At 58.2% G+C, this 13,241-nt stretch overlaps 1 protein-coding gene across 1 annotated transcript in view; it reads right to left on the bottom strand.

The window, feature by feature from the left end:
- CARD14 (caspase recruitment domain family member 14) overlaps positions 1–2,940 on the bottom strand; it is a 22,356-nt gene extending 19,416 nt beyond the window's left edge. Inside the window, exons 1-3 of the mRNA XM_077756383.1 lie at positions 2,729–2,940; positions 1,207–1,344; positions 8–333 (exon numbers count right to left, since the gene is read on the bottom strand). Coding sequence (XP_077612509.1) covers positions 8–333; positions 1,207–1,344; positions 2,729–2,939 — 675 coding nt within the window. The 5' untranslated portion in view covers position 2,940. The remainder of the gene's footprint in view (positions 1–7; positions 334–1,206; positions 1,345–2,728) is intronic.
- Between the last annotated feature and the right edge of the window lie 10,301 nt (positions 2,941–13,241).

Here is a 13,241-nt window from a genome sequence, read left to right as displayed (position 1 = left end):
CCTGTACCTCCTCCTGCAGGCTGCGGCAGCGCGTGGCCGCCAGCTCCTTTTCCTGCAGCGCGTTGCTGTAGTGCAGCGACAGGCTGAGCATCTCGTCCTTGAGCTTCAGCACCTGGTGGAAGTGGGCGCTGACCTCGCGCTTCATGCGGTCATGGTCGGCCTCCAGGTGGCCCAGGCTCTGCGCGCGGGCCTCCGCCTGGCCCAGGCGCGCCTCCAGCTGCCCGCAGCGCTGCTGCAGGGCTTCCTTCTGCCCCTTCTCCTGGCTCAGCTCCTCCTGCAGGCTGCTGATGGCCCCGGCCAGGCACTCGGTCAGCTTGGACGTCTCCATTAGCCCTGCGGACGACGGCCAGATGGGCCACCTCGCCCCCCACCCCCGTCCGCCCAGGGGCCTTGGCTTCCGACGCCCGGACTCTCTGCCCGGAGCCCCACCCTGATCCGTCCGTCTCCTTAAACACTTGCGGGCTCAACCGGACTCAATATTTGGTTGAGTAAGTAGCACGACTGGCGACTTTGGTACCGGGTTTTCGTCTTCTCGGCGTCCCTGTGGGCCCGCTGTCCAGACCTGACCCCCTCGTCAGCTCAGGTGTGCTCGATGCTAACTCACTCTAATGTCCCCCTAAGAAAATCATAACAGGGACCATGAGTCCATACAGTGCCTGGCGGAGTCTAACAAACGCGGGCTGGATGCCAAACAGGCAGAAACATTTTCTTAGGGGTTTGGAGTGATGTTAGTCCTGCCCGTTGTACAATACAATGTTTCCAAATCTCCAGGCTCCCCTCCTGCTGGGCTCCCGCCGGGGCCTCTCTTCCCTAACCCTAACCCTAACCCTCCCAGCCTCCCAGTCGAGCCGCTCCAGGACCCAGCCGCCTCCCCCGCCGCCGCCAAGAAGCACAGCGCCAGCTCAGGCCTCTCATCTCAGGAGCACTTAGGGAAGGATGTGCTTCTCCTTCGCCTGCACCTCTCAGATGCAGAGCCTGTGCCCCGTGAGGCGTCCACCCTCGACACCCGGTAATCAGGGACAGATTTCTTTTAGGACCAAAGGCCCCCGGCTCCGGCTCCTGCACTGTGGCTGGCGGGGTCCCCCTCCCGCCCTGTGCTGGGGCACTGGGACAGGAGCCTCTGTGTGGGGGGCGGCGAGGGGAGGTCAGGAGCCTGCAGGCACCGGGATCCCGAGGCGCCCAGCCCCCCAGAGAGCCAGCTCTCACCACTGAAGTTGCTGAAGTCCCCTTTGGGCTGCAGCCCTGTGAGCAGCGTGTACACGTCCGGGTTGTGGAACCTGAGGCTCTCCAGGAAGGCAATGGCTCCATTCTTCCCTCGCATCTTCAGCAAATCCAGCAGGTGCCCTAGGGTGCAAACAGTGTCAGCTAATGGGGCTCGCGGGGGGCTTCCTCCGGGGATGCATGGGAAGGACCCATGCACATCTGGGCATCAGGGGGTGAGAGCGGAGCCCCAGGATCCCGGGAGGGGCCTCACTGCTCTTGTGGGTCCCTTCAATTCACACGATGGCAGCCAGTCCACAGAAGGGCCAGGCTGACACGCACTGAGTAACACGACAAGCCAAGTGCTGAGGGTCGGCCGTAAAGGATGAGGGAAGATGACCTTGGCTCTCAAGCCCTCCCGGTGTGTTGGTGGACACGTGCAGACCCTGTGTGTGAACCCCATGGAACAAAGGACACAAAGGGCAGCACCCCAGGGCCCCGGGTCCCAGAGAGCCCACCACGACCCCAATGCTCTCAAGCCCGACTCACTGGCTTGGGTTCCTTTCTCCTGTATCTAGGGTTCATAAGCAACAGGCAGAAATAAGATCACATTAGTAGCTACTCCTTGCTGCCTGCTTCCCATGGCCTCAGCCTTGAGATGAGTCTCATTCAATCCCCCAACGACCTGATTAGCAGAGGCTATTCACTTCCCTGTTTTGGGTGAATAAACACAGCTAGTCAGACTGTCAGAATCGGCTCCAAAGACATCTGGAGCGAGTCGAATTGTGTCCCCCCCCCCCACAAAGGTACATCTACCTGGAAACTGTCAGTGGCACTTTATTTGGAAAAAAGGGTCTTTGCAGATGTAAGTACAGTAAGGACCTTGAAATGAGGTCATCCGGGATTATCCAGGGGGCCCTAAAGCCAGTGACAAGGGTCCTCATAAGAGACAGAGGAGGGGGGAAGGGGCGCCCGGGGGGCTCAGTCAGTTAAGCATCCGACTGCATCTCAGGTCATGATCTCACGGTTCGTGGGTTCGAGCCCCGCGTCAGGCTCTGTGCTGACCGCTCAGAGCCTGGAGCTGCTTCGGATTCTGTGTCTCCCTCTCTCTCTGCCCCTCCCCTGCTCATGCTGTCTCTCTCTCTCTCAGAAATAAAATAAAACATTAAGAAAAAGGAGAGAGAGACAGGAGGGGGAAGACACAGGGAAGTCTGCGTGATGACAGAGGCAGACGCTGGAGGGATGTGGCCACGAGCCGGGGAATGCCCGGGGCCACCAGGAAGAGGCGAGGAAGGAGGTGCCCCTGAGCCTTCGAGGGAAGGCGGCCCTGCCCACACCCGGATCCCAAACTGCGAGCGAACACATTTCTGCAGGCATAAGCCGCTCGGTTCGTTACGGCAACTCCGGGAGAGCCCCCAGTGTCCCCGCGTCTGGAACTCGGGTCTTTAAAGTCCTGCAACCCTGCCCAGGCACCGGCTGGCGTGGAGCTGGTGCGGCAGGAAGGGCCGGGGAGGGGGGGGGTCCTCACCGACTCTCATGACGGTGTTGGTGAACCTGGGGCTGTGGAGCACCTCCTCCTCGTCCAGCTGGCCCAGCACCTTGGCCTGGCGCAGGTAGGGCGTGAGGCGGCTGGGGCAGATGCGGCTCACGATCTTGTGCCGGTGGCGCTCCATCATGTCCCACAGCGCCTCCTCGTCCAGGCCCGTGAGCGTCGAGTCTGTGCAGTGCAGGGTCGCCATGACCGCGCGCTCANCCTCCTCCTCGTCCAGCTGGCCCAGCACCTTGGCCTGGCGCAGGTAGGGCGTGAGGCGGCTGGGGCAGATGCGGCTCACGATCTTGTGCCGGTGGCGCTCCATCATGTCCCACAGCGCCTCCTCGTCCAGGCCCGTGAGCGTCGAGTCTGTGCAGTGCAGGGTCGCCATGACCGCGCTCGGGAACGCTGGAGGGAGAGGGGGCGTGGAGGGCTGGGGCCAGGCCCTTCCGGTCAAACCTCCTCCCCCCCGGGTTGTGCGCAGGGAGGGAAATGACCCGTCGGGGGCGGGGGGGTGACACTCGCCTTGGCCCTGGCGTCCCAAGACCAACGGGGGTTATCCGTCCTCGTCCTCAATTGCAAACCAGTCCCTCTGCTCGGAGCAGAGAGGACGCTGAACTTGGGGGGCCGCCTGGGGGGCTCAGTCGGTTGAGCGTCCGACTTCAGCTCAGGTCACGACCTCACGGTTCGTGGGTTCGAGCCCCGTGTCGGGCTCTGTGCTGACAGCTCAGACCCTGGAGCTGCTTCGGATTCTGTGACTCCCTCTCTCTCTAACCCTCCCCTGCTCACGCTCTCTCTCTCTCTCTCTCAGAAATAAATACAACATTAAAAAATTGAAAAAAAAAAAAGGACACTGAACTTGGCTTTGAAACACAGGAAACTGCCCTTGGTGTGGGGAGCTGGTTTCCAAGATTGATCTAGAGCATGCGTTCTCGAGAAGGGTGACACAGAGCCCCCAAGGCGCCGACAATTGGTTCCTGGGCAACAATTCTTACTCCCCTTCGTGCAAAGCACCGCTGTGCATAAACAGACACTCAGAGTCCTCAGCATCCTGACGTCCTGTGGGAGGGAACGCGGCGGGGGGGTGTCTAGCAAGTATCCGCAGGGGTGAGGGTGACAGAGGGTGACACCGCCCTGGGGGAAGTGTGAGGGTTTGGGCGGCCCATCCTGCAAGGCAGGGAGCAGAGGGGGTCCCAAGGTCCACGGCGAGGGTGTCGGGGGCCGTCAGGTGGGAGCAGGCCGGGACAAGGCGCCCACAGGAGGCGCACCGACTCCCCTCGGCAAGGCAGACGCCTGTGATTTTTCAGCGGCCCCAGGACACTTGCACTGAGACACTCAGGAAGTGTGCTAGGGAACAACACTTTGTGAAGTGTATTACAAAACAATTTACAACTAAAACCAAGGACTCAGAGCAAGTAGTAAAGGCCATGACCTCTTGGCTGGCAGGATGGGCGGATTAAAGACGGGCAGGTCCCTGAAGGCGCTGAGCTGCCGCTGGTCTGGGCAGACTCTCCGACTGGGGTCCCAAGCTCCTGGCCTGTCTAGGTGAAGATCACGAAACAGCTCACTTTGAAAGTACTGGAAAAGCCGCCAGGGCAGGGGGTGTTGAGGCTGACTGATCTAAATTCCAGGACCTTCCGTTGGGAGGACCACCCAGCCTTCCATCCAGGGACACGGAACACGCCCTGGGTGATGCCAGCTTCGCCACGAGCCGCCTCCGTAGCTGAGTCCCTGCCTGAGTCTCTTCCCTCCTGGCCCGGGCACAAGGTCATTACACCGTGAATCCACCTAAATAGTGCTAAAATGTTTCCAAACCCTGGGCTGGTTCAAGCAGATTTTAAAACATCTTTTTTACATGTATTTATTTTTGACAGACAGAGTGCAGCGGGGGAGGGGCAGAGAGAGAAGGAGACACAGAATCTGAAGCAGCTCCAGGCTCTGAGCTGTCAGCACAGAGCCCGACGCGGGGCTCGAACCCACAAACTACAGGATCATGACCTGAGCCGAAGTCGGACGCTCAACCAACTGAGCCCCCAGGCGCCCCTGGTTCAAGCATATTTAAAAAGTCCTGCAAATACACAACATATCCGTGTACCCATCATGCAGATTGGACGTTTTGCACTCATCAAGCAAATGCATTTTTGGAGACGACAGCTCAGCCCCGCGGCTGCAGCCCGACCCCCTTCTCTCCCAGAGGCAGCTGCCGGGCCACGTCTTGCACGTGTGTGCCTACAAATATTCACCTGCTTTTGCACGATTCTTGGTGCACAGAGTGAGTGTGGATAAAGAGTATCTTTACTGCGGACTCTCATGTGACATAAGCAGGGTCTCGCTGGGCACGAGGCTGAGGTACACGCCCCCTTTTCTTTTTTTTTTTTAATGTTTTATTTATTTCTAGGAGAGAGAGAGAGACAGCGTGAGCAGGGGAGGGTCAGAGAGAGAGGGAGTCACAGACTGAAGCAGGCTCCAGGCTCTGAGCTGGCAGTCAGCACAGAGCCCGACGCGGGGCCCGAACCCACGAACCGCGAGATCATGACCTGAGCCAAAGTCGGACGCTTAACTGACTGAGCCCCCCAGGCGCCCCACACGCCCACTTTTCTAACTGGTGCCGGATTCCGTGCTGGGAGCAAACCACAGCTGAGCTACGGACGCCCCTGTGGGCAAGCGCTAGGTCGCTCCTGCGTGTCCGCTGCACTCAGTGCCGTGGTGACGTCCTTGCACACAGGTGCCTCTCAGACCCCTGAATCCCTGTGATCTGGTCCTTTACAAAACTAAGAAGAGTGGTGGGAAAACCCGTGTCCGTGCCCGGCCCCCCATGATCCCTACGAGGACCCCAGGCTGCCTGTACTCACCGAGGACGCTTCAGCTCGTTTTCCCAGCAGCTCCTCACGGTGGGCTGGGATTGGTGTCCCCTCCGTGGCCAGGGGTACTGGTGGCTCCTTTCTCTGCGGGCTGCAGGGCAGGACGGGGCTGGGCACCCGCGCCCACGGGGCCTGCCTGCTCTCGCTCCAAAACTCAAAGTTCAGGCACCAAAGTCTACGGCAAAGGAGGAAAACAAAAGGCAGATTCTGATCCAGGAAATAATTTGACAGACCTTTGACCTCTGTGGTTTGCTCAGGGACCACAGGGCTTGGAAGCGGGTTCCTCGAAGGAAATGGATCGTGAGCCCCAGAACAGCAAGGCCCCGACAGATGCCGGGGTTACCCACAGTGCCTGGGCCCCCCGGGGCTGTGGTGATGGTGGCTCCTGTCTATGAATATGCGAACAGCCATAAGCTGCACGCCTTAATGGGTGAATTGTCCAGTATATGAATTATATTTGAATAGCGTCTTTTTTTTTAATACAAAGACCTCAGAGCTGCCAGTAACCATGCCCGCTTCCCTCTGGGCCCCACTTCCTGCCAGGCTGCAGGGGAGGGCGGGTGGTGAGGAGGTCCCCTCGGGAGCGGCCTGCCCCTGCCTCCCTGAGGCCACCTGCCGCGCTCGGCATATGGGATCGCAGCCCTCTGGTCTTCCTTCTTCCTTCTGGCCCAGGCTGGGCCCTCAGCCGGCTCTGTCCTCTGCCCTCCACACTCCCTGACGGCCTCTCCCTTCTGTCCCCTACGCTTGCTCGGTCCAGCGTCCGAGTCCCCTCAGCTGCCCTGCGCCCCCACGAGCCCCTCTTCGATGATATCAGTGAACCCCACAAGCACGGCTGCCCCCCACCACATCCGACTCAGACTCCGGGTCAGATTCAACATACATGATCGGCCTGAGGCAGGCCCCCCGACCTCTCTGCCCCAGCCCCTCACAACGTGGCCAGAATTCTATATGTTTACACGGAGCAGCCCCCAAGTGAGGAAAGTGTTCTGCCAAAAACTTTGAAAACTGGCCTCTGAGAACAGGGTTAGTCTGCAGAGGTGGGAGAAAGCACCCCAAGCTGCCCCCGACTTCCGCTAGAGGAAGCTCCACAGAGGTGGGGGCCTTCCTGGGGGTGCGTGCGCCCTGCACAGGGTGGAGGAAGGAACCCTCGACCCCAGGCAGCACCCCTGGCCCCGCGGTGAGCACTGGGACCATGTGATCTCAGACCCGCCCCCCGCTTCACACGGCTCCCACGCAGGGTCTGCCAGCACTTGACTGCTGAGAGTCCTGCCCCCATCGGAGGGGACACAGAGGGTCGGGGAGCTGAACACAGGGGTCCCTCCAGGGCTCTCCACACCCCGACATTGCCGCCGTCTCCTGGGACCCTGGGCCTCCCTGGGGTCGGGTAAGGGGGTGTAGTCGGGTGGTAGCCGTTCCGGACCATCCTCTGTGCAGCGAGGCAGCTGACGCTGAAACCCTGAATGGCAATAAAACGTGTAGGAGCGTCTTTGCAGTTCGGTTCTGATTTATTTTATTTTTAAGTTTATTTATGTATTTGGAGAAAGAGCAGAGGCAGAGAGAGAGAATGCACGCTGAGGTTGGATCAACGTGGGCCTCGATCCCACGAACTGTGAGGTCATGACCTGAGCCAAAGTCGGAAGCTCAACGGACCGAGCCCCCCAGGAGCCCCTCTCAGGATATTTTATAGTTTTTTTATTTTTTTATTTTTGAGACAGAGAGACAGAGCATGAGCGGGGGAGGGGCAGAGAGAGAGAGAGGGAGACACCGAATCCGAAGCAGGCTCCAGGCTCTGAGCTGTCAGCACGGAGCCCGACGCGGGGCTTGAACCCACGAACCGTGAGATCATGACCTGAGCCGAAGTCGGACGCTTAACCGACTGAGCCACCCAGGTGCCCCAGGATATTTTAAACTCTGTGAAAGTCTCCTCTCACCCTGTAGCCGCTCCAGGGAGAAGCCAAGCTCATATGAGCCCCGAGCATCTGAGATGTGGGTCCTCCTGTCGGACCCCCGCATCTCCTCGTAGCTCAGGCTCACACTTCCCTCGCCTGTAACGGAGGGGAGGAGAAAGCACATCCGCGCTCGAGCTCACGCAAGCGCTCACACCCACACGTGCTCACACGCATGTATGTGCTCACATGCACATGTGCTCACACAGCGCTCATATGTACACACGTGTGCATATGCATACCCTGCTCACACGCATACATGCGCTCACCCATGCACACACGTGCTCAGTGCAGTGCTCACGCCCACACATGATCACACGTGCTCACATGCACCACACCACACGTGCTCACACCCACCCATGCTCATACACATGATCACATGTACCTGGGCTCATACGCACATGTGTGCGCACACACAATCACAGGCACATGTGCACACACATGCTCATGTACACTCACATGCACACACAGGTTCATATGCACATGGGCTCACACGCACAGACGTGCTAGAACATGTGCTCACACACCGTGCTCACATGTGCACACGTGCTCACACACATGCTCACGTGCACACATGCACGTACAGGACTCCAGGACTCCTCGCATAGGAGGATGTGAGCCGGCGAGAGCTTAGAAAATCCAGTGACTTGCACACACGGCAGGTGGGGCAGGTGGTCACCCAGCGAAGAAAGAGGTACCTCCTTGCACCCCTCAGCTAAGAGCCCATCCAACGCCCCCATCTGCACGTCTGGCTGTGTCCTCACCACCAGTACCACCCGCTGCACTTAGAAACCTTCCTTCCCCCTTCTTTCACCTGGGGCAACAGTGCAGAGATCAGAGTACGTATCAGAGCGTTTCTTCTGTCCGTCGCGGCCCCGAGCCGCCAGNCCAGGGTGCTGACCTGCTCCTGCTGGGACAGACTCCGTGCCCTCGCCTTCCTTGTCCGTGAGAAGTGGGGAAGGAAAGGCTGGCCCAGCGACTGGGCTGAACAGCCAACCAGCAGGTCCGACCGGTCTTTCCGTCTGTCCGGGCCCTGCCCACAGAGCCCGTGCCTTACCCTGGGTCTCCACGGGCCAGCGAGGCTCCAGTACGTTCTCACAGCAGGGAGGACGCTTGCTTTTGTAAGAACCCCAGAATCCACGGGAGGTGGTGATTGACAGGGTGCCGGAGAATCGTCTCTCTGCACCGTCAGCCCAGTTCATCAGAAATCCCTCAGGAACAGTGAGATCAGGATAAACCCTGGATTTTTCTCTGGTTCTCACGACCAATTGTGGAGAGTATCTTAGTCATTCCAGTGCAGCCTCCTAAAATCAGCATTTGGTAACTACTAGTTAGGGCTAGACAAGAGTCTTGGCTCACTTCTCACTGCTTGAACCACCGTGCACCGAGCTCTGTGAGGACCTCCCCGCCGCCTGCTGCCACACACACCCCCTCCCCCAGCCAATTCTTAACACGGCTGTTCAAGGATGAGCCAGGACAGGTCATTTCCTTCTGTCCTCACGTCTTCACCGTGACCGACAGCGCCCTGCTTATCTCGTACTTGCTGATCTCCTATCCATTTACCTGCTCCACACGGGGGCCTGCTCAAAAGCCTTTGAAAGCCCCAGGCACACTTCAGCCCCAGGACCCTTGCACGTGTGGTTACTTCTGCCTGAGATGCTCTTTCTTCACTCCCTTCAGGACTGCCCTCAAGAGCCATCTTCCCAGAGAGGCCCTTCCAGTCCATTCTATTTAAAGTCACAGACTCCCCACTCTGGTTACCCCTTCCCTTTTCCCTGCTTCTTTCTTCTCTGTTGGACTCCCTGCTTCTGAGTATAGGAGACATTCTGGTTCCTTGCCTGCCTCCCCAGCACGAGCCTGTAGCCTCCAGAGGACGGAAATCCTTGTTTCTCCTGTCCCCTGTGCTGTCTCCACACCCAGGACACCGGTGCCCCAGACACATGGGTCAGGCGGATGAGTAAACAGTGGCTGGGTGCCTGGTTCCCACAGAGGCAGAGACGAGTGAGGAAAGAAGAGAAATTCATGGCTCTACAGGCTGAGCACAAAGGACCTTAAAGATCGTCAGCCCCGCAGACAAGGGTCAGTTCCCAAGGTCACACGGCTACTTCATGCAGCACAGCCCCAGAACTCAGCCCTCCCGGTGAGGAGGAGGCGGCTGTGGCCGCCTGGGAAGAGGGGGCAGGGGCACAGACCTGAGGTCACACTTGGACACAAGCTCTCACCCAGGCTCCTGGCCTTGCTGCTCGTCGGCTGTCCTCTCGGGAAGGTCACTTAACTCCCAAGCCCTGGCTGCCCACCCGGTCCAGCGGGTTAATAGTGGCCCTGCAGCACGGGGCGAAAGCACTTCCCACCATGCCCGGCACATGGAAAGTTCTAGATGGTTATAAAAACCTCAAAGAAATGCCAGCATTCTAAGTCAAAGAGGAGGCCAGGAAAGGTGCTGGATCCTCGGTAAGCCTCTGCCTGTCTGTAACTCCTTTCTGTAGAGAACAGGTATACCAAGGGGCGCCTGGGGGCTCAGTCAATTGGGCGTCCGACTTCGGCTCAGGTCACGATCTCACAGTTCACGAGTCTAAGTCCCGCGTCAGGCTCTGTGCTGACAGCTCGGAGCCTGGAGCTGCTTCAGAGTCTGTGTCTCCTTCTCTCTGCCCCTCCCCCTCTTGCACTATGTCTCTCTCTCAAAAATAAATAGAAACATATTTAAAATATTTTTTAAAAAGAACAGAAATACCCAGAGAGTTGTAGGAACAGAGTTGAGGAAGCCCCCAGTTGCCCAAGGGCCATGAGCTCAGAAGGAGGCGAAAAACCGTTTCTTAGTCACCATGGCTACGTCGGTGGACCCTGACTGACCATCCCCCCACACTTCCAAGGTCAAGAAAGCGGCATTTCTGTTAACTGTATTTTTGGTTTGGTTGAAAGAGTGTCTTCTGGAGGAACCCCCAGGAGTGGGGTGGGGGACCCGGTGGGCGTGGGGACAGCGCCACCTGGGGACCGCATCCCAGAGAGGTGACCCATAAAGGATCCTGCAGCGACCCATAGTTGCGGCGCGCTGCGCAGGGCCGCCACCAGCCACCAGCACCTGCGGAGGTGCTTTTGTCTGTAAAACGTACGGAGTTTGAGTGGGGGCTTCTGGGCTTGCTTTGCAATCATGGCCTTGGCAGCGGGTGGGGGTGCACGTGCTGGTTACGTTAGGGTCCTGTACAGAGAAAACGAGACCCGATGCAGAGGAGGCCAGAGAACAGTTCAGGTTCGGGGGCCCCCAGCCCACTGGTCTCAGGGGCAGGTTCCAAAGAGGGGGTGACGTACCTAAATGGGGGCTCTGCTTCTTCACTCTCCCCACTAATGCTGGGGAGGGTTCTGGAGCTTCTGGGCAGGTTCTTGACCGCTGAGCTGGAGGCAGAGCGAGCATCCGGGGCGGGGCTGGGTGCGGCTCTGAGGCTGGGCTCTCAGCCCGAGCTGGCGGTGTGGACCCCACACCCACCTGTGTGGAGCGTGGGCTGAGGGGGCAGGAAGCAGCTATTTCCACAGGAGCAGGTAAAACCGGTCATTCTCTTACTTTTCACATGTGCTTCCACCTGCCTGACAATCCCCCTCGGAGGTTGGGCATCTCAAGTCCAACCCAGCCAGACCAGGTCCATGAGATTTTTCTTTATTTTTGAGAGAGGGAGAGAGAGGGAGGGAGGGAGAGGAAGAGAGAGAGAGAGAGAGGGCGGGGGAGGGTCAGAGAGAGAGAGGGAGACACCGAATCCCAAGCAGGCTCCAGGCTCTGAGCTGTCAGCACAGAGCCCGACGCGGGGCTTGAACCTACGAACTGTGAGATCATGACCTGAGTCGACGTCAGATGCTTAACCGATTGAGCCCCCCAGGTGCCCTCAAACCAAGTCCATCTAAAAATTTTTTTTTGTTAATTGAGGTGAAATTCACACAACCTAAAATTAACCATTTAAACAATATTTGTAACATTGATTGATTGAGAGAGCAAGAGAGCACGTACGAGAGAGAGACAGAGAGAGAGAGCGCGCACAAGTGGGGAGAGGCAGAGAGAGGGAGACGGGGGATCTGAAGCAGGCTCAGTCCTATGAGCACAGAGCCCGATGTGGGGCTTGAACCCAGGAGCTGTGAGATCATGACCTGAGCCAAAATCAAGAGTCAGCTGCTTAACCAACTGAGCCACCCAGGCACCCCTAAAATTAACCATTTTAAAGTGAACTGTTCAGTGGCTTTTAATGTTTTTGTTTTGTTTAGAGAAAGAGAGAGAGGAGCATGAGCAGTGGAGGGAGAGCACGAATCCCAAGCAGGCTCCATGCTGTCAGCGCAGAGCCTGACTCCCGGCTCGTTGCTCCAAACATTGAGATCATGACCTGAGCTGGAATCAAGGGTCGGACACTTGACCGAGGCCCCCAGGCGCCCCTGGCGTGGCATTCAGTTCACTCCCAGTGCAGTGCAAACATCACCCCCATTTAATTACAGCACTTCTTTGTCGTCCGCAAACCGAACCCTGTGCCCATTGAAGCCCTGCCCCCCACCCCCGCCCACTTCCTGGCACCACTGATCTACTTTCTGTCTCTATGGATTTGCTCCTTCTGGACATTTCATAGAAATGGAATCCTAGGTATGTGACCTTTCGTGTCTGGCTTCCTTCGCTCAGCATAGTGGCTGAATAATATCCCATCCGCTGTGTGGACAGACCACACTGTGGTTATCATGCGTGTCCCTCACGGGACACCAGGTGGTTCCCGCCTTCCGGCTCCCGTGAGTCCTGCTGCCTTAAACCTGCGTGACCTTGTATTCTTGGGTCTGTTGATTTCGCCTCGAGGCCGCCACACGCTGCTGTCCCGCGGCTCCCCCGTCTCACGGGGCTGCCACTCAGTCAGTCTTCATCCTTCTGAGCCCTGAGTCCACCCCATACGTCAGCCCTGTCCAGACTCTCCTGAGTCCCCCTGGCCCCATCTCCACGGGCTCGGGCAGCTGCCGCCACCTGCCCGGCAGGGCTCTGCGGCCCTCAGACCGGCCTCTTCCCTCCTGCCTCAGCCGGCTCCTCTTTCCAAACCGCTTATCGGAACACATTCCTCTCTTCCCAAAGAAAGGTCACCCTGAAGCGACGCCCATGGCAACCAGAATGCACTTATTTATTTTTCTGAACTTTCACTTTTCTTTGTTTATTTTGTAAATGTTTATGTTTGAGAGAGAGAGAGAGACAGACAGTGCACCAGAGCAGGGGAGGGGCAAAGAGGGAGGGAGACACAGACTCCGAAGCAGGCTCCAGGCTCTGAGCTGTCAGCATGGAGCCCGATGCTGGGCTTGAACCCATGAACCGTGAGATCATGACCTGAGCCCAAGTTGGACGCTTAACTGACCGATCCCCACAGGAGCCCCTGGAATGCATTTAACCTCCACTCACAGCCTGTAAGACCTTTTATGATCTGGCCGCGCTCATCTCTTGCCCCACCCCCACGCTTACCCACACTCACGATGCCGCCACCACCGTGGCCTTCTGCCCCCTCTTGTACCAATCCCCTGCCTCCCTGGGAGTGTCTGCACGCCTCGTCCCTCCTTCCGGGAACACTCCTCCCTGGGCTGTTCCCATGGCCACCTCCCTTAACAACTTGCACCACACCTCCCTCCAGTCGCCCAGTAAATCAGCGACCCACTGTCTTCCCCTCTGCTTTTTTTTTTTTTCCCTTGCAATACAGCAGTGATAGA

Source organism: Crocuta crocuta, unplaced genomic scaffold (genome assembly GCF_008692635.1).
Source record: "Crocuta crocuta isolate KB4526 unplaced genomic scaffold, BGI_CrCroc_1.0 scaffold50, whole genome shotgun sequence".
Classification (NCBI taxonomy): Eukaryota; Metazoa; Chordata; class Mammalia; order Carnivora; family Hyaenidae; genus Crocuta; species Crocuta crocuta.
The sequence above is the reverse complement of the archived record's forward strand: the minus strand, read 5'-3'. Positions and strand labels throughout refer to the sequence as shown.